This window comes from Parastagonospora nodorum, assembly GCF_000146915.1.
Source record: "Parastagonospora nodorum SN15 chromosome Unknown scaffold_6, whole genome shotgun sequence".
Taxonomy (NCBI): Eukaryota; Fungi; Ascomycota; class Dothideomycetes; order Pleosporales; family Phaeosphaeriaceae; genus Parastagonospora; species Parastagonospora nodorum.
In genome coordinates, this window is record NW_001884554.1 from 1180230 (window position 1) to 1205500 (window position 25271).

General features: G+C 54.2%; 11 protein-coding genes across 11 annotated transcripts; 7 read left to right on the forward strand and 4 right to left on the reverse strand.

Annotated features, from left to right (window-relative positions):
* Positions 1-200: 200 nt before the first annotated feature.
* On the reverse strand, positions 201-3958 carry SNOG_04638 (hypothetical protein; the record flags this gene model as incomplete). Its single annotated transcript, XM_001795000.1, has 3 exons — positions 201-1207; positions 1258-1531; positions 1712-3958. The coding sequence occupies 3 exons, from the start codon at positions 3956-3958 to the stop codon at positions 201-203; spliced, it is 3528 nt and encodes a 1175-aa protein (XP_001795052.1).
* Positions 3959-4276: 318 nt separating this feature from the next.
* On the forward strand, positions 4277-5208 carry SNOG_04639 (hypothetical protein; the record flags this gene model as incomplete). The annotated part of the gene is made up of 2 exons (XM_001795001.1): positions 4277-4297; positions 4351-5208. 2 exons carry the CDS (start codon positions 4277-4279, stop codon positions 5206-5208), a joined length of 879 nt encoding a protein of 292 aa, XP_001795053.1.
* A 196-nt stretch (positions 5209-5404) lies between these two features.
* On the reverse strand, positions 5405-6594 carry SNOG_04640 (hypothetical protein; the record flags this gene model as incomplete). Its single annotated transcript, XM_001795002.1, has 3 exons — positions 5405-5571; positions 5628-5794; positions 5924-6594. The coding sequence occupies 3 exons, from the start codon at positions 6592-6594 to the stop codon at positions 5405-5407; spliced, it is 1005 nt and encodes a 334-aa protein (XP_001795054.1).
* Positions 6595-7276: 682 nt separating this feature from the next.
* SNOG_04641 (hypothetical protein) lies at positions 7277-8961 on the forward strand (the record flags this gene model as incomplete). The annotated part of the gene is made up of 2 exons (XM_001795003.1): positions 7277-7470; positions 7647-8961. The coding sequence occupies 2 exons, from the start codon at positions 7277-7279 to the stop codon at positions 8959-8961; spliced, it is 1509 nt and encodes a 502-aa protein (XP_001795055.1).
* Positions 8962-9446: 485 nt separating this feature from the next.
* SNOG_04642 (hypothetical protein) lies at positions 9447-11038 on the reverse strand (the record flags this gene model as incomplete). Its single annotated transcript, XM_001795004.1, has 3 exons — positions 9447-9955; positions 10007-10870; positions 11030-11038. The coding sequence occupies 3 exons, from the start codon at positions 11036-11038 to the stop codon at positions 9668-9670; spliced, it is 1161 nt and encodes a 386-aa protein (XP_001795056.1). The 3' UTR covers positions 9447-9667.
* Positions 11039-11382: 344 nt separating this feature from the next.
* Positions 11383-12452, forward strand: SNOG_04643 (hypothetical protein; the record flags this gene model as incomplete). Its single annotated transcript, XM_001795005.1, has 2 exons — positions 11383-11665; positions 11725-12452. 2 exons carry the CDS (start codon positions 11383-11385, stop codon positions 12450-12452), a joined length of 1011 nt encoding a protein of 336 aa, XP_001795057.1.
* An 832-nt stretch (positions 12453-13284) lies between these two features.
* Positions 13285-14478, forward strand: SNOG_04644 (hypothetical protein; the record flags this gene model as incomplete). The annotated part of the gene is made up of 1 exon (XM_001795006.1): positions 13285-14478. The coding sequence occupies one exon, from the start codon at positions 13285-13287 to the stop codon at positions 14476-14478; it is 1194 nt and encodes a 397-aa protein (XP_001795058.1).
* Positions 14479-15964: 1486 nt separating this feature from the next.
* SNOG_04645 (hypothetical protein) lies at positions 15965-17552 on the forward strand. Its single transcript, XM_001795007.1, has 3 exons — positions 15965-16235; positions 16352-16728; positions 16754-17552. The coding sequence occupies exons 1-3, from the start codon at positions 16085-16087 to the stop codon at positions 17285-17287; spliced, it is 1062 nt and encodes a 353-aa protein (XP_001795059.1). The 5' UTR covers positions 15965-16084; the 3' UTR covers positions 17288-17552.
* A 1425-nt stretch (positions 17553-18977) lies between these two features.
* On the reverse strand, positions 18978-19337 carry SNOG_04646 (hypothetical protein; the record flags this gene model as incomplete). The annotated part of the gene is made up of 2 exons (XM_001795008.1): positions 18978-19132; positions 19181-19337. The coding sequence occupies 2 exons, from the start codon at positions 19335-19337 to the stop codon at positions 18978-18980; spliced, it is 312 nt and encodes a 103-aa protein (XP_001795060.1).
* A 964-nt stretch (positions 19338-20301) lies between these two features.
* Positions 20302-21729, forward strand: SNOG_04647 (hypothetical protein; the record flags this gene model as incomplete). The annotated part of the gene is made up of 6 exons (XM_001795009.1): positions 20302-20345; positions 20402-20609; positions 20661-20817; positions 20864-21254; positions 21322-21470; positions 21560-21729. The coding sequence occupies 6 exons, from the start codon at positions 20302-20304 to the stop codon at positions 21727-21729; spliced, it is 1119 nt and encodes a 372-aa protein (XP_001795061.1).
* Positions 21730-22323: 594 nt separating this feature from the next.
* On the forward strand, positions 22324-25215 carry SNOG_04649 (hypothetical protein; the record flags this gene model as incomplete). Its single annotated transcript, XM_001795010.1, has 8 exons — positions 22324-22516; positions 22657-22756; positions 22849-22891; positions 22944-23003; positions 23273-23670; positions 23720-23981; positions 24025-24685; positions 24737-25215. The coding sequence occupies 8 exons, from the start codon at positions 22324-22326 to the stop codon at positions 25213-25215; spliced, it is 2196 nt and encodes a 731-aa protein (XP_001795062.1).
* Positions 25216-25271: the final 56 nt, after the last annotated feature.

Consider the following 25271-nt stretch of genomic DNA (forward strand, 5'->3'; position numbering starts at 1 on the left):
CTGACGCTTTGATAGAAATAATGTGCAAATGCCTCGTAGCCATGCAAGACGAGTTTCCACCACGCCTCCCAGAAGCGCAAAAGTATCCAAAAAAAAAACGAAAGACACGCCACTCCAATGCGCGCTAGAAATGCAACAAAAGAACTCCCCCCCCCATTCAGCACAAAACGCCCATCTTATCCAAACCCAAATTCCCACGCTCACATAAAACTCATCTTCACCTCCTTCTCCTCCCCAAACTCATCCTCAAACTCATCCGCCCACGCATTATGCATCGCCTCGCCCCCGGCCCCACTCAACGGCGCCGTCTTCGCCGTCAACAATGGCGGCCGTTCAGGCAGCGCCGGCTCGCTCCACGCCGGTCTTGTATCCGCCAGCGACACACGGCTCGGGGTGCCCGCCCACGGCGAGCTCGCGCCGCTCCTCGGCAGCGGAGACTTTGCAATCGCAGGCGGCGGTGTGGGTTCCGCGAACGAGGTATCGAATGTCATTTCGACCTCTCCCGCATCGCCCTCGTCGTATTCCTCGAAGCTTTTCTTCGCTGCGTCGTGCGTTCCGTTGGTTTTTGAATCGGGTGTTGCAATGCCCACACTGTCGTTGTAGCTCTTCGTCTGTCTGAGAGGGGATTGAGGCGGGGGAGCAGGCGGGAGGTCGATTTTCATCGGGGGCAGTGTGCTTTTGATCTCTTTGATTTCAAAGTCGCGCTCGTCGGCGTCGTAGGGCTTGCTATCGACAGACAGGGCGGCGACTTCGCGGCGGATAGCGTCGATGTCGAACATGATATTCGTCTCTGCAATCTTGGCCGGGTCGGCGTCCTGGTCGATTTTGATGTGTTTCTGCGAGGTTTCGTCGTAGACTTCCCATTCTTTCTTGTCGGCTTTTTTGCGCTTCCACCAGCTGATTTTGCTGCCTTTCTTTTCCTTCTCGGCGGCTTTCTTTTCGAGCTCTTTGCGCGCTTCTTCGATTTCGCTGATCAGTTCGCGTTGGCGTTGTTCGTGGTTTTCTGGATCTGGGTCCTCGATTTCAGTGAACTCATCTGATTCGACTTCCCAGCCAACCTCTCGTAGTAGCTTGGGCATTGCGGTACGGTAGGCCATGTGGCCTGGGACGAGCTCGGTGACGTTGACGTTCTCGATGGTGGGCACTTGCACTTGCCCCAAACCTGCGACACGCATGACGCCACCAGAAGTGGCACGGAAGAGGTAGCCTGCATTATTAGTCAGAGTTGAAGGTTTTCAGAAGGATGGATGAACTTACCCAAGATCCAGTCGTTCGTGGCATAGCCATTGACGAACCGCCCGGGAACAACAGAGCGGGCTTTGATGTATTCATCATTCTTCGCAACGACCGGTGTACCGAACAAATACACATTTTGCACTAGACCAAATGCACCGCGATTGGCAAGCTCCTTGAGGCATGAGAAGATGACTCTTGCGCCAAGCGAAAAGCCCACTAGAGTAATAGGTCGTGTACCGAGATTGCGATCGATGAGCGAGTCTGCCAGGACGAGTCCTGCCATGTCTGCTCTAGCCTGTGAGACAACCCATGGGTTATCGATAAGATAGGAAAGTTTGGTCAGAGCTAGAGGTAGGGTCATGGCAGCCATCAGCGTTGTGAGGATAGTGCTGGCCAGTACTTGTTGGAGACCTTGTGTGAGAGCCTACTTGCTTGTTAGCACCAACAAAACAGCATATGTTTTGATAGCACTCACCTCGGTTGCGAGAATATTAATGGTGTCACCCATACTCCTCAGCATCTCCGGCTCCCAGAGCACCGAGTATATGTCTCCCATGATTGGGTCGACCGTACTATACGGTAATCGCACATCGTCGACCTTGCCGTTCATCCACCCAGCAAGGGTGATGATTAGGTTGGTCCTCTTGTTGTTATGTAAAGGTCGGTATTCAAATGTCTTGACACTGCCTGTTCGTCTGTTTGCAGCCCTGACACCCACAGTAGCTCCAGTAACGACACCTGTCGTAGTCACGACCGCGGCACCTCCAGCACCAGCAAGGAATCCACTGGTTCCAGCTACACCAATGGTTGTGAATCCTGCCGCCAGACCAGCTCCAATGAGAGGCGCCAATAACCCGGCGGACAGACCAATGACCAATCCACCACCTACTGTGGCGATGCCCATGAAAGCCAAACGCTTATTGCGCGCTCTCTTAGCGCGACTCTTCATGTGGTCCTCCTCGTTCCAGTTCTCCTTGTCTGCCTGCTCCTGCATCTCTAGAGCATCTGTGACTCGTTTCTCGAACCGGCAGATTTCCAGCCAGTCCACACTTAGATATTTTCCGACCTGCTCAAATAGTTCTCGTGACCGCGAGTCATACACACCATCTGTGATGAGAACGAGGAACAGATCGCACATTACAGTCCATCTTAGGTCGATATCGAGGCTCTTACTTTCGGGTAGTTGCGAAGGTGATTTTACATCTGGATATTCGAATCCTCCTTCTTGTTCTTCATACGGTGGAGGCGATTTTACTGAATCGTCGAAGCTCAAAGCTGATGCAGACTTGTGCTTCTCGTCCTTTGAATCAGGTCTTGGAGATGATATCGAAGGTCTGGCGGAATCCGCATCGGCCTGTGAGTCCACCTCTTCCGCCACTGGATTCTTGACCCGGGCGTTCTGCATCAACGCAGGGACCAAATCCGCCGGGACGACACCATGATCTGATAACTGCTCGATCATGACCTGCTCAGACGTGGTGATGTCCATGTGACCATAGACTCTGACCATCATTTTCTGGGCCCACATCTTTGTAGTTTCTTGTTGCAAATCCAGAGCTTTCTTAGTGTTTCGATTCCGGTCCATTTTAATGAACTTCCTCTCCATTTCCACCATGGCTAACCGCACCAGCCCAACGTATGCGACACGCTGGCCTTCGGTGAGGAGGTTCTTGGTAGTCTGCATCTGTGCGAGCGGATCTCGGGCAAGCTCTTCGTCGTCTTCATCTAGAGCTGCTTCCTTGTTCTTGAAGAGGTAGGCGGTGTTGTCGTCCATGCTTGTTACGGAGTCAGCGTCATCGTCCATGATGACTCTGGTATAGCCCTTTGCTGCACCGCCGACATTTGCATAGCCATGCATGTCCTCGAGCTCTTCCACGTTCTCCTTTGCGATGAGTTTGTCGTCATCGTCGTACATGTCATAGCGGGCATATGCCGGCATAGTCTGCCATCCGCCGTCTTCGAATGGCTTTTCTTCCTTTGGCGGTTGTATGACTGCATGCTGATGCGAGTATTCGGACACGGAGGCGACGCTTTGTTGCTGACGATGTGCGGAGGATTGGGCCGTTTCTGTGATTTTGTCTTTCTCTGCAGATTTAAACTGCCCAGCGGCTTGAGTGCTATCATCCTTCTTCGCAGGTTCAGAGTCCTCCCCGGCTTCAGGGTTCTCATCTTTCTCTGCAGATTCGGACTGCCCAGCGACTTCAGAGGTGTGCTGCTTGGTCTCGGGGGACTGGACGTGGGTATCAGGCGCTGCCACCTCTGCCGTCGCTACAGCTTCTTGGCTGTGTGCCTTCTCAGCTGGTTTGTTGTCTTCCACCACCGCCTCCTGCGCTTCTACAGGCTTAACAATCTCCTCCTTGTGCTCAATCTTCTCCACCGCCTGTTTCACATAGCCATTGACCTGACTTGGCGCATTGCCGCCCTCCTCGGCCTTCACTGGCACATCTCCATGCGCCTGAGACTTGCTCTCCACCTCGACATCCTCCCTGGCATCTGGCAGCGCGAGATCCTCCTTGATCGCTGACTTCGAAGCTACCGCATCCTCAAACTTCTCCTCCTCTTCTTCTTCTTCTTCCTCGTCCGAGTCCACCACGGGCGTCCGCGCCCGCGGCTTCCTTATCGGCAATCCAAAATCATCGTATTCAACCTCTGCAGGTTTATCAGGTGTCTCGCCAAGTGCGGGACTTTTGTGCGCGGGCTCTGCGGGGGTCTCGCTGGACATGATGGGGGACTACCGGCGATGCATCGAGAGGATTATGTACAATAACAGAAAAGCCCGAGACACGTTGTATAAGAAAGCCAAGCCAAGTAGTTATGAGTGAATGTTTATGTACAAGTGACACCCTCTGTGGCGCGGCGCACTCACGTTTCGTTTCAATAACGGTTGCGGAGGGCTTCGGGGGAGCTAGACGTCTGCGGCGTTGCGTGCACGAGCCGCGCATTCCCGTCGCGCCGCCCGCATACGAACTTTTTGGAAACTGCGTTCGCTCTTTTCTTACGACGCATTCTCCGCGAATTTACACAACCACATCACGTCACCATGAAGCTGAAGAGGGCGAAGGTACGTAGACGCGATGTATGCGACAGTAATAACGGTATTAATTCTCCTTCTAGGCCTACAAAAAACTCCTCCACCAATACGAGCTCAACTTCGGCTTCCGCGAACCCTACCAAGTCCTACTGGATTCGCAAATCCTCGAAGATGCATACAAGTTCAAAATAGACCTTATCGGGCGCCTGCAGAAGCTGCTGGGCGGGCAGGTCAAGCCCATGATTACGACGTGCGACATGCGCCATCTCTACGCCGCGAAGCCCAAGAACGAGACGCTTATATTACAGGCCAAGGAGTACGAGCGACGGCGCTGCAATCACCAGGACCTCGATGAGCCGCTTTCCACGCTGGAGTGTTTGTCTGAGGTGGTCGACCCGAAGAGCAGTGGCACGAACAAGAATCGGTATATTGTTGCGTCGAACGATTCACGGGTGCGCGGGCACATGCGCTCGATCGCGGGTGTGCCGCTGATATACATATCCAAGTCGGTGCTGCTTATGGAGCCTATGGCCAATGCGACGGAAGAGCTGCGCGAGCGGGAAGAAAAGTCAAAGTTCAAGATGGGATTGAAAGGCCAGCGCAAGCCAGATCAGACACCGAAGCGCAAGAGGGATGACGAAGGGGAGGAGCGTGATGATCAGTCTGTTGCGGTTGACACTGCACCAGCTAGGAAGAAGAGGCAGAAGGGCCCAAAGCAACCCAACCCGCTCAGCATGAAGAAGGCCAAGAAGGACAAGTCTGAGACGCAGCCGGTACCGAAGAAGACCAAGACCACCGACGCAGATGATGCGCAGCCTTCGGCCGCCGAAGCTGCTGCTGGCGAGAGCTCTGGTCGGAAGAGGAAGCGGAAGCCCAAGAGCAAAAGTGACGGTGATGGTGATGCTGCGCCTGTGGAAGCAACAGACCCCACATCGCCATAGACCAAGGGTATTCTAAGCCGTAGTGGCCTACTGCTTCAGGCTACCCTGAATATATGATACCCGTGCTAGGAAATTGTTAGCGGCAAGGAGATGTTGGGAAGATATGGACATACGAGCAGAGAGGGAGCACAATGGCGCATACACATGGACGCCGTGGAGGTGCTGTGTTGGGAGCAAAGACTCCATCTCAAAAACCTCAGACCTTCCTACCCTGCCTAAGAAGATCCGACACCTTTGGCGGAAGAACCATCGCACTTCGATCGTTCCGCTTAACGAACTCGATGACAACCTCCGCCGTCTTATCCGGCTGGTCCTCGTGGAGGAAATGTCCCGCATTAGGGAAAACCTGGAGCTGGAATTTACCTGTAGCATATTAGGATTGACATGTCCAGACACTCGAAATAGCAGGGAAAACAAACCCTGCATTTGCCCAATCATCAATTCTTTATCCAGTCGATCTGTGCCAGCTAGAACCAAAAGCTTCGCACCCTTGCCCTTCAGAAACTTCACGCTCATCCCAGTGAACCAGTTTTCCCAGTATGCTTCTGTGCTGCCGAGTTCGGTGCGCCATGCCCAGCGTCCATCGCTGCCTTGTAATAGCAGACTGGGTACACTTGCTCTCGCCGATTGTGGATTCCGCAGTGTACGTGAGCGTATATGCCATTCGACAGCCGCAGGTAGACTCGGGAAATGCTTCGGTCGGCTCGCAAGATACGTCTGCATGTGTTTCAGCGCCTCCATCGCACTGCCCTCAACGACATCGAGCACCGCATATCCAAGCAGACACGAATTCAGCATGCCCGAGTTCGCCATGTGTGTCACCACCGCACCGCCGAGACTATGTCCGACCAGCACAATCGGGGGTAGTACTGTCCACCCAAGTTTGACCTTGGTGAGCTCCAGCATGTGCTGCAAGTCTTCCGTGAGGTTCTCGACGCTGAGATCGTTGTCGACGTTGCCCTCGGCGTCCCAGACTGCGCTGCCATGCCCTCTTGCTTCGACGGCGAGGATACCGAGCTCTGGCATGCCCTTCTTGACCTCCTTCGCCATGAGCGCGAAACTCATAGCCGAGCTGCCCGCGCCATGATGCAGGACTAGTAACGGCGCTTTTGAATTCGCCGGCGGTGTGATGTAGACATGCCACTTTGCGTGTCCCCCATTACTCAGAGCACCACCGTCCAGGTAGATTTCTTGCTCGAAGTAGTCGGACCAATGTATCGCAGGCGCAGGGCGTTGCGTGGATGTAGGTATCACGGTGCCCGTGCTGGACATGGACGACGCAGACGACGAGTCATCCTCGTACTCTGGCGCTTCTTCGAGAAGTGGTTCGGGCGGTGGCAGCGACGACAGCTTCGTCTTGGCGAAGTGTTTCGCGAGATCGGACATGGCGTGCGTGGTCGTGGCTAGGGTAGCTCCGCTGCGATTGAGTTCGGGTAGCGCGCGAGGGTGAGCTAGTGTAGGATTGGCCTGGTTGAATTGGGAAGCGGGATGGCACAGATCCTTGATTTGGAGTGGTGTGGGATGGAAGTTGGTAGCACGTTCACTTTCGGACGGCGGGGGTCATGGTGATGGACAGGGATCATAGCTGTAGGAGTTCCCGATTGCATGGGTCACACCTTTGAACATGTCCTGCACTCTCTCCTCAAAACGCATGTCGCGGCTATGATGGATCCCGAGGTCGTGAAACAAGTCACGCGCGCAAGGGAAGCGACAAGAAACAGGTACCTCTCGACCAAGAGTCAGGCTGGAGAACGGAAACGCCTCCGCGGGGCTGAGATGGGATAGGAAATGGCCATGGCGGAGCTAGACCCGGCCGTCGAGACCATGACGTCGATCTGGATCTTAGCGTGCGAAGCTTCAGACAAGACAATCCGTGCCCCCAACCACCCATCCTTCTTATCGCATCTCTCACAGGGCTTTGCGAAGCTCACTCACCCTCACGTCCTTCTTGTAATCTATAATCTGATCGTCAACGGCCACTTGTTGTACTTAATTATCTAATCGCGGTGTGCATAGCTCCCGCAGAGCTTCACGATGAGTATGTGGGCTGGCAGCAAGAACCAGCAGAATGGGGACGGTCTCACAGCTGAGCCGCCTCACCCAATTCCTCAAGATGATGGAGCTTCAAGGACTTCAAGGAGAAGCTACGAGACTTCAAGACGCACCCATGAACCCCGAGAGGAACCGACCGAGCGCACAAGACTTCTGGATCGCCCCAGGCCACCAAACTCGGATGGCTATCTGGACCCTGATGACCCAGCTGTAGGATCTACCAAACTTCAAAGAGAATGATATGCTAACGATGTGAAGGTCTCGCCTTACAACCTATGGACCGTCCGTGCTATGCGGTATCTGACCATTCTTTTCCTTGTTGTCTCGTTCCTCTGGTGGGTTCTCCTGCTGGTGTCCATCTTTGTGTCTCCGCCAGGAATGCACAGTCGCGGATCCGGCTTCTTCGACTTTGCATTCACATGTCTTACCATTGGTAATCTTCTCGTTGCTACCATCTTCTTCGTCACGCCTGCCAAGGGTCTGCGAATCACCACCGCCATCATCGCGGTGCTGCTGGCGGTCGACATGATTGTGATCCTTGCAGTGCCACGCATCAGACTCGAAGAGGGATGGATTGGTATCGCAAGTGTCGTCTGGGCTTTCTTGATGGCTGTTTGGTGCATCCTGACAGACCGCGTTGTGGCCTACGGAAAGAGAGAAGAGGAGGAACGTCTCACTGGCCGCGCAGAGACACGCCGCACGTTGAAGGAGTGGATCGCAGTCCTCCTCGCAACGGTTTTGACTGTCATATTCATCCTCATTGTCATCCTCATGACTGCCACCCTCGGCATTCGTGGTCGCGACTCCACACTCAAGATGTACGGCGACCGCATCCTTGTTGATGGCGACAAGTACGCTGTACATCTCGGATGCGTTGGTAACGTCACACACACCGATGGCCAGAGGGATCCTACCATGCTCCTCGAGGCTGGTGAGGAACCTCTCGAGTACGACCTGGAGCATTGGGCATACTCAGCCTACAAGAACAAGACCATCTCACGCTACTGCTACTGGGACCGCCCAGGCTACGCCTTTTCCGACAACGCGCCCTCCCCACACTCCGCCGGCATGTCTGCCGACGCTCTATCTGAAGCCCTCGCAAAGGCTGGCGAGGAAGGCCCATGGATCCTCGTCTCCGCCGGCACAGGCAGCATCGTCTCCCGCATCTTCAGCTCCCGCCACATGAAGCAAGTCAGCGGCCTGCTACTCGTCGACCCTTACCACGAGGACCTCCTGCACCGCATCGGCAGCCCCAGCCGCGGCTTCCTCCTCTGGGCCTGGGGCATCATCTCCCCGCTCGGCACCGTGCGTCTCGCCGGCGCGCTCTTCAAAGGCCGCACGCGCGAAGACCGCGTTTACGGCCGCAACGCATACCAATCCGGGAAATTCATCAAGGCTCAGCTCCAGGAGAACCTCGTCGCGGACAGCCTGTCCAAGAGCGAAGTCGTGTCGGCGCGCAACATCCAGTCTGCTGACACGCCGCTGGCTATTGTCAGTTCTGGGATCGAAGTTAAACGTGATAGCGAGTGGGAGCGCAAGCAAAAGGATCTCACCAAACTCACGGATAACCTTGTCGGGTGGGATGTGGTTAACAAGGCGCCGCATCAGGTTTGGCAGAGTCTTGAGGGCCGCACGGCGATGGAGAAGAGGCTTAGACAGCTTGTCAAGGCGGCGGGGAAGATCAAGTCTGCTGAGGAGTAGAGATGGCGAAAAGAATGTGGATGGACAGATCAAATGAAGGCAAAAGAAATTGATGCCGGATAAACGTTATATGGGCTGTTTGTTTTACTGGTTGTGTCATCTCTTTAGCATACCCTTTGCGCGTTGCATTTATCGGATTCGTGGAGGTACAAAGTTTGGCGTTTTGGGTAGTTAATACGTAGTAATATACGCTTTTCTGCTTACACTACCTTCACATGGTCGTTGCAGGCTACTATAAACTTGTAGTGCTTATTGAAAGGTCGACTGCTCATAGTTGGGCTCGACCGCTCAATGACACTGCAACAGGTCATTGCAGAGCCAAGGTACAAAGTCTGGGGTACCCTGTACAAGACATGGTTTGCACAGCCACAATGATGATGAAGGGACCCTGAGGCTCAAGATGAGTGTGCTGTCATAAATCACCGAGACTGCATGGCGAGTAGTCACTCAGCCTCGCTACGGACCGATTGGAACCAAGATCTAGATTCAATATTGAAGATTCGTTATTCGTTATTCACTACTGGATGCAACTTAGTTGCATGTTCAAACTAGCATTTATCGGGCAGAACAACATCTGCCAAATCCCAAGGCGTGACAAAAGGAAACGTCGTTGTGTGTTGAGTTTATATGCGTATGTTGTGTGTACAATCTAATAGTAGTCGCTGTCAAACGAGTTCATGCGCCGAAGCCAGGGAGGTCGGAATTTCTAGGCCTCAGCCTCCTGCTTGCGACGACGGATGCTGCCGAAACGCTTCTTCAGGGACGAGCCCACACCCTTGCCCGTGGTGTTACTGCGTCCGATGCCAGAAGCTTCGGCGTTGGCTGGCTCAGGTGATAGAAGACCAGAGGCTTGGTCATGGCCAACGGACTTGCTGTGGCGGTGTCGTGTCTTCATCTCGGTGCCAGAGTCACCCAAGGCCTTGTGTTCCTTCAAAGCCTTCTCAATGGTGTAGGACGGTTCACCTTTGCCTTTCAGATCATCTGGGTGGTACTCCTGCGAAACGTTAGCAGTTGCTTCATGTGACCGCGAGGACGTAAAGCTTACCTGGCCAGGCCAACGCCTGTAGTCACCTCCGGGTTCGCGTTGAAGATCGGCTCCCTCCTCATAATTGAGAACGCGACCAAAACGATCGGGCATACCAGGAGGAATGTTAGCAACTCCTTCAAGTGGGCGGTGCTTCGAAACGGCATCCGCAATATTTTCCCGTGGTGTGGCTCTCAATGCCTCCTCGTTCGACTCACGGACCGCCTCAATGGGTGCGTATTTGATGTGCTTGTTGCGTGCAATGCTCGCAGCATCGTACGGGCCTTCGTGGTGATAACGAGCGAAGCCGGCTGCGTCGAGACGGTCGATGACATCAGCTCCCGGGAAGTTCTTCTTTCTAAGATGAGGGGCACGGTGAGCAGTCTTTTCATCTTTACGGAGTGCATCAAGTGGCCTGTGGGACATGTCTCCAGGGTATCGCTCCCTAAGTGAGCCACTGCGTGCCGGTCTGCCACTCCTCGGTTGGACTGGTGCCGGGTTGCTCGATCGTCGTGGCCTGGTGTCGTTCAAGGATCCGAGGGCTTGCGAGCGGTGGTTTGTGGATGGGAAATGCTCACGACGTGGGCTAGCAGAGTTGGGAGGGGACGGGTAGTCATACCTCCTTCTGCTTGGTGAGCCCGTTACATGATGGTCGCCGAAGGGATTCTTCGCATCAGATGAAGCTCGCGAGCGGCGGTATGGGTTGGTCTCGACAGAGCTGCCGGTGTGGTGCACGCTGACGGTTGGCTGCTTCTTGGAGATGGCCTCGGCTCCAGGTGGTGTGATGGGTTCCTGGGGCGCAAAAGTAGAGCGGAAGTGAGTGTTTAGTCCGGTCTCGTCGGATGGATCCGGCTCGATCAAGGGATCGATGAGTGCATGTTGTGCCTACAAAGTTAGCATGCTTCTTCTAGCATATGCATCGGAACGTGGTTGAGATGCAGATCAGATAGTGAGTTCCTCTTTTCGCTGTGCCACACGCACGCGGCGGCTGCAAGGGCGGGATGCTCCAGGGTTTCAGGCTCGCACACTGGAAGGGAAACTTACCCGCTCCATTCCGGTTGTGTTACTGAAGTTCAAAATGCTGTTCGCTTAAGGTTGCTTCGAGGCAAGTTCAAGTAGAGTGTCAATTATGGTGAAGAGGAGATGATCAGGTGCGTGGACATGCGAGGGAAAGGAACAGGTGATGAGGACAGCGGCTGCTGATAAAGGCCTGACTTGGCAGGCACGACGCGTACTTCGCACATGTCATCGTTCATTTTGTCCCTGCAGAAGTTGGCGCTACGTCATTCGCAGCCGGGATCTAGGCCCAAAGCGGGGCCAGACAACACTTAGCGCGCCTGCCAGTGCGAATTTGGCAATTACGAAGCCATGGCCATCTCGACACCACCAAACGAACAATGTCCCTGGTACCTTACCCAGATTCAGACTCTGACGAGGATGTTGGCGGACATGGTATCGCTGCCCAGTCGCCGGGCAGGGCGCCCAAGAGTCCTATACAGCTGAAGCGCAAGCACAGCCAGTCTGCCCAGGATGACCTGCCGCCGCTTCCGGCAGCATTCCATGACCTGTACACGACCAACGCGCGTATCAGCACCAGCGACAACCCGGAACTACATGGAGGCCGGAAGCGCGCAATGCCTCACGTCGAAGGCAACTGGCCAAGCCATGTCTACTTAGAGTGTAAGGATGCGCGGGCGTGTACCCGGTAGGAAGTGGCTGGGTAGGCTGACGTATGCGAGGGAATCCTTCACAGGCCGAGTCTGATAATCTGCACGGACTGATACAACACGTCAAGGACGCGATTGATGCCCAAAACAAGGAACGTCCAAAGAAGACTCCTGTGCCAAAAATTATTCCATCTCTTCAATCAGAACTGGGCGCTCCTCTGCCGCTGCACGTCTCGCTTTCGCGGACGCTGCAAATCAAAACAGAAGACAGGGATGTCTTCTTGGATGCATTAAGATCACGTCTGCGCAGAGCTTCAGTTGCGCCATTTCAATTTCAATTCAGAGGTCTGAAATGGGTTCCAAACTTCCAGCGCAACCGATGGTTCTTGGTCCTTAGCATCGAGAAGCCTGCAAATAATGAGCTCAATCGACTTCTGGATGCATGCAACAAGGCTACGAGACACTGTGGCCATCCAGGTCTATATGTCGGTGGCCATGGAGATGGGCCTATGGAGAGCAGTAATGAGAATACTGGAAATAAGAGACGAAAAGGCCAAGATACCGAGGAAGAGAGTGTTGATCGTTCTGATCGCTTCCATGTCAGCATAGCCTGGAACTTGGAGGAGCCTGACCCGGAATGGACGGCCCTGATCAAGAACATTGACGTGAGCGAGCGTATAAAACAACCGCAAGCTTCTATCGATGTCGTCAAAGTAAGGATTGGCAACGTGGTCCACAACATCGACCTGAAAGCGGGGAGATTGGGTGGTACAATGGGACTAAATCAAAACTCGAATTGAGGAATTTTAATCGTGGTCTGCAAAGACCAGTAGCGCGTCATTCGAGCATCAGATTGAAGACGCGCAGCTTTGGGTAATCTGGAAATTAGTCGATAGACCATAATGTTAGAGGCCGTACGATACAATATATGGCAGCTAGCTAGGTATGCACCTCGCAAAACATTACAAGAGCGGCGACTTGAGATTCGACAGATAGCGGAAGATACTCTAACACCACGACTTGACCGACGTGATAGCACACCGGTGGATCTGCATATGTGCTGCGACACATTCACGCAAAGACACTTGGCAGTCGATCCAGTGAGCTTAAACCAAAATAAGCATGCAACCTTAATTTCCGGCCCCGTCAGCACTAGCAAGCGACACCTTATCACGGCCATCGACAGCAGCAACTCACTGGTGGAATCGTTCCAGTCATTCGGGTTCCTGCACTCACTCTGTCGCCTAGTGTTAGCTGCTTTCAAGTGGCCCAATTATAAACGTTTGCAGCAAAGATGCAAGTTGCGATTTGTGCGACGCTCTCGGGGCCGAAGATTATGCCTCGCGTAGATTTAAGACCCGATACGCCGAGGTAAGCTGTGTACGCGTTCGAGAGAACGTGAAGGAAGCTTTAGGCAACCATGAACGATGATCATATATGCCATGGAAATGTTGATCTTAGGACCTCGTCAGAAATTCTGCGCCTCCAATTGCCGTAAACCTCGATTCCCTAGAGATCAACACCTTATTCGAGTTGTGTTCATAGACTTTGAGACAAGAACACCAAACCAGCGCAGAAGCCTAGAATATACAAGAAAGGACATCTAAGCATCAGACGCTCGACCCGCCTGATATGTCATCTGCTTCTCAACCCAAGATCGCCATTGTCGGCGCAGGTCCAGTCTCACTCACACTTGCCAACATCCTTCAGAACAATGACATATCCTTCACCGTATTCGAGGCTGCCGACTCTATCCGCAGCTCCGGTGGCTCACTCGACCTGCATCCCGAGTCTGGTCAGCTCGCACTCAAAGAGGCCAATTTATGGGATGCGTTTGTTAAGCTTTCACGGCCAGAGTCGGACTGCGATAAGATAGTCAATATTGATGGCGAAGTTTTGTGGGATGAGAATGTGATACCGAAGCCAGAGCAGAGCGAAGAAGAGAAGTTTGCTGGAAGACCGGAGATCGATCGCAGACTGCTACTGAACATCCTCTCCGACAATCTGAAGAGTGAAAATCTGAAGTTCAGCAAGAGACTTGATCGTGTCGTCGCCTCGAGCAGCGAGCCAGCAAGGTATGACCTCCACTTCGTAGATGGAACTCAAGAGACGGAATGGGACCTTGTTGTTGGCGGGGACGGTGCCTGGTCAAGGGTGCGCTCGCTAGTGACTGATGTCAAACCCGCATATTCCGGCATCTCGATGTTAGAAGTGAACCTCCACAATATCCACGCAAATCCCTGGCTAGTCGACTTCGTCGGGTTAGGCTCAATGTTCAGCTTCGGTGAAGGACGAGCAGTGATTGCTCAGCGACAAGGCGACGGAGGCTTACGCACATACGCTTGCCTAAGGGTGCCGGAAGACTTCCTTAAAACATGCGGCATCGACTGGAGCGATCAAGACACCGCGAGGAAGCAGTATGTTGAGCGGTACTTTTCCGACGTCGGCGAAGACTTGAAGCGCGTCGTGCTTGAATGTAAGGACGATCTTACTCCTCGTCCACTGTACGAACTTCCTGTCGGCTTCACTTGGCCTCATCGTTCCGGGGCCACGCTAATTGGAGATGCTGCACACGTCATGACTCCATTTGCGGGTGTCGGTGTCAATACTGGTATGACAGATGCACTAGTGCTCAGTCGCGAGATCATAGCTGCGGCTAAAGGAGAGAAAGGGCTGGACGAGGCTGTGCAGAGCTATGAGAAGGAAATGTTTGCCAGAGCGGAGAAGTACATGCGCAGAACTGAACAGGGGAAGCAGAATCACTTCAGCGCGGATGGAGCGAAGGAATTTGCAGAAAGGATTAAGGCGCATCATCAGCCTGCATGATTGACGTTTGACTAGCAGCCACAAGTAGCTATAATGAACCTTGGCTCCTAACGTTTCGGAGACTATTGTCTTTACAGAGACGAAACTCATGTAAGCTAGTGTTGGAATACATAGACTGAGACTCGATCGACGAGATGCTTGGACGTTCCAGAGAAAGTGCGATGGGTTGTGAAGCTATACAGGCGGTGGTAAAGTTGACATGACAGCAAAATTGATCGGTGGAGATGAAAGCTGAGCTCTTAATGTCGAGTGTGTACAGGAGCTGACTTGCTAGCTGGAGGGCATTCTCGCTACTTACGCGCTTAATGTACTACTACACCCTTTATCGCTCGTATGCCGCAAGTTAGCAATCATTGGTCAAACACACCAACTCCAGCCATTCACACTTGGTCCGATGACCACTCCTTAGCCCTGTAAGAGTTTCTCTAATTCGTCGCTTGCGCAGCGAGATGATAGCGGGCTCGCCAATCCGCTCTCCAAGTCCCCAAGGCCCTCACCGCTGGGCACCTGAATCCTTCCGGCATGTCGGCGGTGCCAACACAACATCGTCTTACGCAGGAAATAAATGCATCCATCGCCCAGCAGACAAGCTGCACGCGCTATACTCGTGGCTCGAATGGTTTCCACAATGGTGTTGAGCTTTACGTGATACACAGCCGTGAAGCCGGATACTGCGCCGGAACATTTCATGACGTTTGTGCATCCGGCACCAGCACGCTCTCGAGTCGTGCGAACAGAAACATCCGCCTGCCAACCACGCCCCTTGGCTACAATTAGTTCCAGAGCGGATCGGCCAGCCAATAGTTTTAATGCCGAACAGGGAAGCGATGTTCAAGGCTATGCACGAGCCGCCCTGTACCTGCATGTGGCAGCGCTGTGGCCATGGTTCCTCCTTGTTCGAATCCTTGGAGATTTAGCCGTTGGTTGCGCGAGGCGAGGGTGTGTGATTGCTGGTAATGATTTGATGATGATAGTCATAATACATTCGACGGACTATAATATCGCGACACGAGCGCACGGGAGGGTTACCCAGCTGCTGTCATGGGCTCATGGTGTACCAGCAAGAATAAGAACCAAGTTACTGTCAGGTCCATAGGATTGCGCCGGACTCTTGATGGGTCGACTCGGCGCAATTCAACTGTGCTTGTGATGATGCTATGTGAGTTGTGCGGCTACCCCCCTGATTAACCCGATGCGGACCACTGCACCCAAAGTGGTCGAGCATCCAGTAGTTTTTCCCCAGAGTCTCATTTCCACAACACGACCGCTCTGTGCACATCGTGACCCCATGTAGAAGCTTGCCTAGCAACCATACCGTTTTGGTGGCCCACCTCCCATGTTCATTTCAAGGACCCCTTTGTCAACCTAGATGCCGGCGCACGAGCACTAGCCATGCGCAGTCCCATCAAAACCGACGACTCCCCGGCGATGCGACAGACTTCTTTCTCTTTACGCAAGGCTCACAGTTACGCATCCACGCCTCGTTGACAAGTCAAGTCTGGCCTTTGTGCCCTTACACTCGTTTATCTATACTTAATACAACCGCTTCACTCATTCAGCGGTCTATACCTACCATCTGCTTAATACCCAGTAACCAAACGTCAAGATGAAGGGTGCTATTATCGCTGCCTCCGTGGCGCTTACCGGCTCCGTTGCCGCGTACGAGCACAAGGCTCACGCTGGTTTCCACATGCGCCGTGGAGACTACAAGAAAGATGACGTTTGCACGGTCTACACCACTGTCTACGTGACTGCTAGTACGTGACATGCCAACCCCGCGTGGCTTCAAAGAACAGGTGGATTTCATGGTGTTGGAAGTCGCGGGGCAGAATGCTAGTACGGCAAGAAACCTTTGATACTAACTTTTCTTCAGTGCCGTCTATCGTCCCCAACTCCACCTGGGTCGCGCCCCCTACTCCCCAGACCTCCAGCTCTTGCACCGAGGAGGAGGGTCACAAGACTTCCATCTACACCCCCATCGTGATCTCTTCCACCCCGGCCGCGGCTTCATCCACCAAGCCCGCTGAGGTCTACCCTCCGGCTCCTCCCAAGCCTGAGGTCTCCACCTCCTGCACTGAGGAGAAGCCGATTGTGGTCTCTTCCACCCCGGTCGCAGCTTCATCCACCAAGCCCGCGGAGGTCTACACTCCTGCGCCTAAGCCGGAGTCCTCCAAGCCCGCTGAGGTCTACACTCCTGCGCCCAAGCCCGAGTCCTCCAAGCCGGCCCCAGTGCCCGTCTACACTCCCCCTGTCCGAGCTCCCCATCTACTCCAAGCCTGCCGACACCCCCAAGCCTGCTCCCAGCGGCACCAAGGAGGCTGACAAGCCTAAGCCAACTGGCATCTACAGCAACGGCGGCCACATCGTCACCAATGGTGACAAGTGGGCCATCACCTACACCCCCTACGCCGCGGACGGCCAGTGCAAGACCGCCATGGACATCAAGACCGACATCAAGAAGATCTCCGAGATGGGCTTCACCACCATCCGCTCCTACAGCACCGACTGCGGTGTGTTCGAGAACGTCGTTCCCGAGTGCCAGAAGTACGGACTGAAGGTCATCTACGGTATCTTCCTTGAGGGCGGCGGTGCCGGTGGAAAGGGCCCCTTCTCCAGCTACGCCAACTCTCAGCTTGAGGACATCAAGAACAAGGCCCCCAAGGACAGCGTCGCCATGGTCATCGTCGGTAACGAGTGCATGTTCAACAACAACTGCCAGGCCTCTGAGCTCGGTAGCTACATCGACTACGTCCGCAAGGAGCTCCAAGGTGCCCGGTTTCCCCACCGACGTTGCCATTACCACCACTGAGCCTGTAGGCACCTGGGAGGAGAAGGGCGCCGCTCTGTGCGACCACATCGACGTCTTCACCGTCCAGGTTCACCCCTACTTCACTGCTTCCATCACTGCCGACAAGGCCGGAGACTTCGCCGCGCAGCAGCTCGAGCAGGCCGCCAAGGTGTGCCCCGGCCCCGCCGCCAAGGGCAAGTTCATCACTGAGATCGGGCTGGCCCAAGAGCGGCATTCCCAACGGCCTCGCCGTCGCCAGCGTTGAGAACCAGAAGACTGCCATGAACGGCCATCATGGAGAAGGTTGGCTCGGAGGCATGCGTCTTCTCTTATCAGGATGACACCTGGAAGGCCCCTGGTGACCTCGGTGTTGAGCAGTACTTTGGCTGCGCTGACGCCATCTTCTAAACATTTCAATCACCTATTTCTTTTGTCCTAAGAAAAAGAAATGCTAGTCAAGTGAAGGATGTTTGTTGGTGGAGGAAGTCAAATTAGTCATGTAGTGTACACCCTTCTCGTCAATATGTTCGCTACGTTACGTGTTACGCTTTTGCATGCTTTCGTGCGCCTCGCCGTTTACCGGGTCTACAGAGGTGGTTTAGTGTCTAATTACTATCAATCTATGTTAATATCAAGCAGTCAAGCTTTTGTCTGTGTCGCGGGTGGTGAAGATCGTGATGTTGGAATTGCGCAATTTCGGCTCTTCTTGTCGGTTTTGTGATAGGACGTAAGCAGTCAGCGTTCGACTAGGTTGATCCTGTACTTGGTCGGAGTTGGTGATGACAGATGGTCGTAATGGTCTGGATGCATCGGTGACGAGTGTAAGCGTGTTGGTGTTGGTGCAGCCAAACACGAAGTTTGAACACATGGCATGGCGGGTTCACTCCGGCTGCGGGAGCAGCGCTAGCGCAGGTGCTTGACGTCTCGGGAGATCGACCGGGCAGGCTTCCAACTCATCTTCAAACGCACTGTTGAACAACCTCACAACATTATCGTGATGCCTCCAAATCACGCGCGCCCACGTAGGCGTCCGTTCACACTCGCAACCATCGCCGGTGTTGCCTCTCTTATTCTACCTACTTGTACCTTGGTCCGCCTGTATACCTCGACGCATTCCATTTTGCCGCTTGCTTGGACAGGCATCGCCAGCGGAATCACCTTCTTGTTCTATGGCTATGACAAGATGCAAGCGCGGAACATGGAGTGGAGAGTCAAAGAGGTGACGTTACACACGTTGGCACTGTTGGGCGGATGGCCAGGTGCACTGATTGGGATGCATTATTTCCAGCACAAGACGAGGAAGACTGGATTTCAAGTTGTGTTTTGGGGAACTGTCTTAGCATGGGAGGGACTGTTGTGGAGTATCTGGACGGGCGGATGGCAATTGGGTTGAATATTTTAATTCATGGAAGCTTGAGGATTGCCTACAGGAGCCGAATCGCCACCATATATATCCAAGAACAAGCACTGAGGATCAAGTCAACGCCAGACGCTTCGTTAGTCTTCATAATCGTCACGCCATCACTCCGTCTTTTTTACTTTCTTCTCGACCTTCGCCTTCGATTGGGACGTCATGGTCGACACGCGCTCGAGCGCACTCTTCGAATATTCCTGGACCGTGTTCCAATCGACGCAATCAGCCGCGCTCTTCGAAAAGCTCGCCGCGGCGTCCTAAGCCTGAGTCGCAGCTCGAGCTACAGAGACATGACCATTAGCGTCCAGTAAGGGGAGCTGTGAGTCTGTCTGTGGCTTCACCAGCAGTCTCCCCAAGGGGGTTGTTGGTGACACCACCGACAGCATTGCCGAGAGACTTCTTGAGGTTCTTGACGTCTTCTTGATCCGAGGTAGGGATCTTGTTGATCTGGTCTGGAAGTTATTAGTGTGGATCGCCCAGAGGAGATCGACAAAACATGCCTTTGGCCAGGTAAGACATCTTGTTCTCGCCCATAGTCTTGAGAGCCTTCTTCTCGAGCGCACGCTTGGTCTCGGGGTCGATGCCGAAGAAATAGAGATAGGCGCCGGCTAGTGCAAGGATGCCGGCGAATACGGTGAAGATCTGAGTGGCGGTCATGTTGGCGATCGGCAGACGAGGTACGCTAGGTGGTAGAAGGTGAGAAAGATGTAAGGTTTGGGAGCGCTAGTTTCGCAAAGTAGGATTTGTGCTGAGGAGTACGAGAAGATATTGAAATAGTCTGGCGATAGAAGCAGTTGAGCTTGATCAGGTTTTCTACATGGCAAGAAGTTGCGACAAGCATGACGTAGCTGTCAAACATGTCCAGCCCGGTCCCCTGCTTTCCCCATTCCTTGCGGTACCACCTTCCAGCTTGGCTGACTATCACGGGCAATGGGCAATGGGCAATGGGCAATGGGCAATGCAGGGTTCTTGTCTTTCCAGGCTAGGTGTATCAAACACCGTGAGGGAGAATTGAATGCAGCTACGCCGCGTGGCTGGTCTCGCGTGGTCCGGCTGCAGCTGGTAGGATAATACGCGCAGATTTGCAAGCAGCCTTAGCTCAGGCTACAAGGCTGCATGGCTCTCTCTTTGGCGCGTGTCTAACTGGTCGTGGTAAAAGGAGCGTCCGCTGGAGTATGTCAGGCCCAAGAGACACAGCCATGAGGCGCACACGGAGGTGACAAGGCCAATCGGGGTGTGCACAGCCCTGGAGCCATTCAACAAGGCGGACGAGCGTTGCGCCTACCCCACCGAAGTCGAACAGCAATTGCTCCAAGGCCCTAGGTTATTTCTGGCCCGACCACGTTTGGGCTTCTTCTCCATCCTTTGCGACTTTTTGTTTTCTTTGCATTTCTCTTCTTCCCAGCACGCGCAATTGCAACCTACTGCTGAAGACCTACCCCTCACCGACCCCACCAACCTTTACGCGCCTGATAGGCATCTCACCTCCGTCTGACATTCAGCCTCGCGCCTACGCAGCAGCTGACGCGCTGCCAGCAATTTGCCCACTATGAGTACGACTCCTTTTCTTACTGCTCGATTCGCAAACAACGCATACTAACAAACCCTCGCAGTGACAAATATGCTCAACAAGCTGCACGGCCAGCCCGACAGCTATGACCGCAAGTTCGTAGCTCACATACCCCGCGCAAACAAACCGGATACTGAGACCACAATCGCAGATCTCGATACCGCTTCGGAAAGACACTGGGCGCCGGCACATATGGCATCGTCCGTGAGGCCGACTGCCCCGAGGGCAAGGTCGCTGTCAAAATCATTCTGAAGAAGAACGTAAAAGGCAATGAGCAGATGGTGTACGACGAGCTGGAGATGTTGCAGCGCATGAAACACCCACATATTGTCAAGTTCCACGACTGGTTCGAGTCAAGGGTGAGCTCGTTGCAAGATGCATGCAGTGAATTGGGGTCTGACAATTTGTAGGACAAGTACTACATTGTGACTCAACTGGCAACCGGCGGAGAGCTGTTCGACCGCATTTGCGAGAAGGGAAAGTTCACTGAGAAAGACGCCGCCGAGACGATCAGACAGGTCCTTGAGGCAGTCAACTACCTCCACGAGAACAACGTTGTGCACAGAGGTAAGGTCTGGTCCTCTTCAAAACATGCTTCGCTCACATGACCCAGATCTCAAGCCCGAGAATCTTCTCTACCTCACACGCGACGCTCACTCATCACTCGTGCTGGCCGACTTTGGTATCGCCAAGATGCTCGACTCCAAGAGCGAAGTCCTCACTACAATGGCTGGATCCTTCGGATATGCTGCACCTGAGGTTATGCTGAAGAAAGGGCACGGAAAGCCTGTCGACATGTGGTCGATGGGAGTCATCACTTACACACTTCTCTGCGGTTACTCTCCATTCCGATCAGAGAACCTGGCCGATCTTATCGAGGAGTGCAAGAACGGACGTGTCGTCTTCCACGAGCGATACTGGAAGGAGGTCAGCAAGGAAGCCAAGGAGTTCATCACGTTGCTACTACAGCCAGACCCAAACAAGCGACCTACGAGCAAGGTAAGGTAAGCGCTCTTTTGGGAAATGCTTTAACTAATGTGAGCAGGACGCTCTCAAGCACGTATGGCTCAGCGGCGCGACGGCTAGTGACCACAACTTGCTGCCTGAGATTCGCGCGTATGTTGCAAAGGCCCGTCTCAAGCGCGGTATCGAGCTTGTCAAGCTTGCGAACCGCATCGAAGCGCTCAAGATGCAAGAGGACGAAGAGGAGGACGCTCCAGGTCAGGCCGATATGCCCGCTCAACGCTCGTGAAGCCGCGGGAGAAGCGGTAGCAGCGCACCACCTCCGACAAGGTCCCGGCTGCCAAAGAAGAAACTCCTGATGCTGGCACTGGAAAGGGACCCGGACGTCTAAGCAGGATCGCAAAGGGAGCCATCTTCCGAGAAGTGGTTTTGGCCAAAGTACGAGAAATGAAGGAGGCAGAGGCAAGGGCCGAGTTCGAGAAGAAGGCCACCGAGAGCGGAACCAAGAAGGCTTGATTATGTTGCTGGGTTTGGAAATGTGATTGTGTCGGGTCTTGCTTTACGAACATGGCTGAGTTTGCTGCGGTCTTAGCGATGGTTCCATGACCGCGTGTGCATACCCTGGAAAGCGGTACATAGCCAGGGACTAGTACCTAGGAGCTTACGGCTCCATCTCTTCTTCTCAATACAAATCATTACGCCACGGCCGAACGAAGCAGGATATCATATAAGACATGTTTGTTACAGTCCAGCTTGATTGAATGATCCGTCCCTTTTGGACGTGGTCTTCACCATCTGTGGTTTTCAAAAAACGATCTGGCTTCATAGATCCGATTGGTCCAATACGAACGACAGTGGACAATCACACGATGTTATTGACAGGCAGCTACCAACGGCTTCGACAGCGTCAATGATGCCAAGACCGTACTAGTTTAGCGCGTCGGATCGCCAAACCTCAACACGGGCCACCTTGGAGAAGCAACCCGTGGACGCGCTTTTGGCTGCACAGCGATAACCGCACCTCAACTGCACCCGCGCACGACCCGGAACCTGCATCAACCAACATTGGCACCGGCTTGGATAGACTACGCGACCACGAAACAAGTTGAAATGGAAAGCGCGGCCAAGCGCAAAGCTGCCAGCGCAGCAATGGGTGACGGAGACGGTCGCCCTGCGAAGCGCCAGAAAGTGCCGGTACGTGCAGCCCCCCAAGGTGTTGAGAGCATTGTCGGTGGTGGTCCACGAGGTGCGAGTAGTGTCGGTCGCGATGCGGGCTGGCTGCTAGATGGAACGCGACGACTGGGTTCGACGAGTAGCCCTTCACACCTCCGCCGGCCCCTCCATGGCGCCGCAACACCACGGCCGCCGCCGACGATGCATGCCGAGGCAGACACGGCAATGTGTGTAGATGCAATGGACGAGCTTGCTAACAGTGGATCGCATGCGTGCAGGGCGAATCGAATGCGAACGTTGAGACGGTAGAGACGACGACGGCCAAGGGCCTGCAGTTCCTCGACACGTTGAAGCAGGCGAAAGACAAGACGTACGTACCCTAGCCTGACGACTAGCCAATCCCGAGCAGCTCCCGTGCTTCCTTCCTACACGGCTACCAGCACAAATACTGACAAGATGCAGCGGTCGCCCAATTGCAGTCCACTTCCTCACGCTTCCTAGCAAGGTACGCCCCCCAAGCTCTCCCCGCGTCGACCCCACTGACAGACCGCGCGCAGGCCGAGCTTCCAGAGTACTACGAGCACATCAAGCTGCCCATAGCCATCGACACCATCGAGGTACGGCCACACATCTCGTATATTGCAAACTGCTTCCTCCAGACCCCACGCTCTGGCCCAATGCGCCAATGAGCCACCCTCTACTAACTTGGCACTTAACACAGCACAGGAGCAGCAGCAGTCATGAAACATCTGAGACTATTGACAAGAGCATGTGCTGACTTTATATTATAGAACAAGCTCGAATCACGGTGAATACACTACCCTCGCCCAGGTCGAGAGCGACTGCAAGCGGCTCGTCAACAATGTCCAAAGCCTACAACGACAAGAACTCGAACGTCTACAACGATGCTGAGCGCCTTCGCAAGACCGCCTCGAACTGGATGACAAAGCACAATCCGGCGTACAGAACCAACAACAGCTACGTCGCTGTCGCAACACCCATCCCTGGCGAGGAGAACTCCCAGCCAGGCAAGCCCATCCCCCGCATTGCATCCACCCCACGAACTGCGCATTCGCCGGCTGCCACGCCCGACACCTTCGACCGCCCTCGCCGAGCTGCTGCTGCTGCTGCGGCGGCACAGGCTACACCAGCGCCCTCACGGCTCCGGCAATCAGCGTCCCTCACGCACGAGGACGTTGAGGACAACCCTGATTTTGATGGCAAGACGTTCCAACAGGCACAAGAGCAGATAGTCAGGGAACTCATTGATTATGTCGAGCCCGAGTAGGTTGACCGTCTTCAACTTCTGCAACCCTCGCTAACATGCTCACAGGAGCGGTCTTCCAATCTTTGCTCCCTTCCTCAATCTCCCGAGCCGTAGCCTGAAAGACTACTATGCAATCATCAAAGAGCCAATGTCGTTGGCGGCTATCAAGAAGAAGGTGCAAGGCGTAATTGGACGCGACCAGCCCACGGGTCAGACGCTGTTCAAGAGCTGGGATGCATTCGAAGACTCCATGAGCCTCATCTGGAAGAATGCGCGCGACTACAACGAGGATGGTAGCGACATCTACAACGTCTCCTTGGAGATGGAGGTATGGACCAGAACACTGCAAGCCTGTTTAAGTATGCTAACAGAATCAGGAATTTTTTTATAAGCGCCTCGCCGAAGCCAAGGCCAAAGTCGACGAGCCGGCACAGCCGAAGCTCAAGCTGAACATGTCGACTAGTACACCGGCTCCTAAGCAGCAACTAAAGCTGAAGCTCAGGCAGAGTCCGGCTTCAGATCGCAACACACCTGGAGCACGAAGCTCGGCGACACCTGGGGTCATTGTTGATAGTGATGCACTCTTGCGACAGCAGCGACATGTCCGGGACAGCATGCATGCACCAAACTCTGCTCGCGCATCTCCACAGGCAAAAGTTGGAACTCCCGTGCCGTCTTCGAATCCTTTCAGTGGATCAAAGGGCGCAGCTGCTGTACTACCGCCACTCACAGCGCAGGCGCGGACGGCCGGATCACCACCAGCTGTCAATGGTGTCAAGCAAGATATGCAGTCTCCCGCACTGAGCGCGATCCGACCGTCAAGTACTGCCTCGGATGGCCAGGCTCAACGTCTCAGCGTTCCTGCTCATACACCTCATGCAAGTATGGCTCCGCCAAGGACCAGTGGCAGCCCGTACCCGAACGGCAACGCCGGTCAAGCAGCTATGACTAACGGCCACATTCAACAACCGACCTACTATGTGCCTCCTTCGGCTCTTCGCGAGAACACGTTCCGCAAAACGCCTCTCAAGAGTAAGTGATATATGGAAGTATATGAAATCCTGACTTTGCTGACTCATTCAGGTCTGGACGAAGCTCTGATTCCCAAGATCACGCTGAACACACATCCCGCATTGAACCTGCCAAAGCCCTGGTCCGTCGACATACCCGCCAACAAGCAGAAGACTGAGCACAGCGTCACCGTCGCCGTCTCACCCGTCCACTCATACCTGCAGATTACGCCCAAGGTCCCCATTGCACTGACCAACCGCCTATACCGCATCTTCGTCCTGGTCAACGGCAACAAAACGCTCGAAGTCAACCGTGTCCCCGTCACCGCCGGCATCAACGGCAGCAGCCCCGGTCCCGGCATCGAGAGCGGCAAGAAGAAAGGCGAGCCTGTCTTCGAGGCCAAGCTGGTCGGTGGCGTCAATCGCATCGACGTTGAGATAGTCGCAGAGAAGGATCGCAAAGATGGTTCGGAGCCCAACGGTAGTAAGGGAGACATTGAGGTCGAGAAGTGCACAATCTTCTTGCACCTCATGCGCCAGTCATCTTATTAGGTATTGGATGGCAAGGAGGACGAGGCGTATAAGGGTTTCTTAAAGGGTTTGGCGGC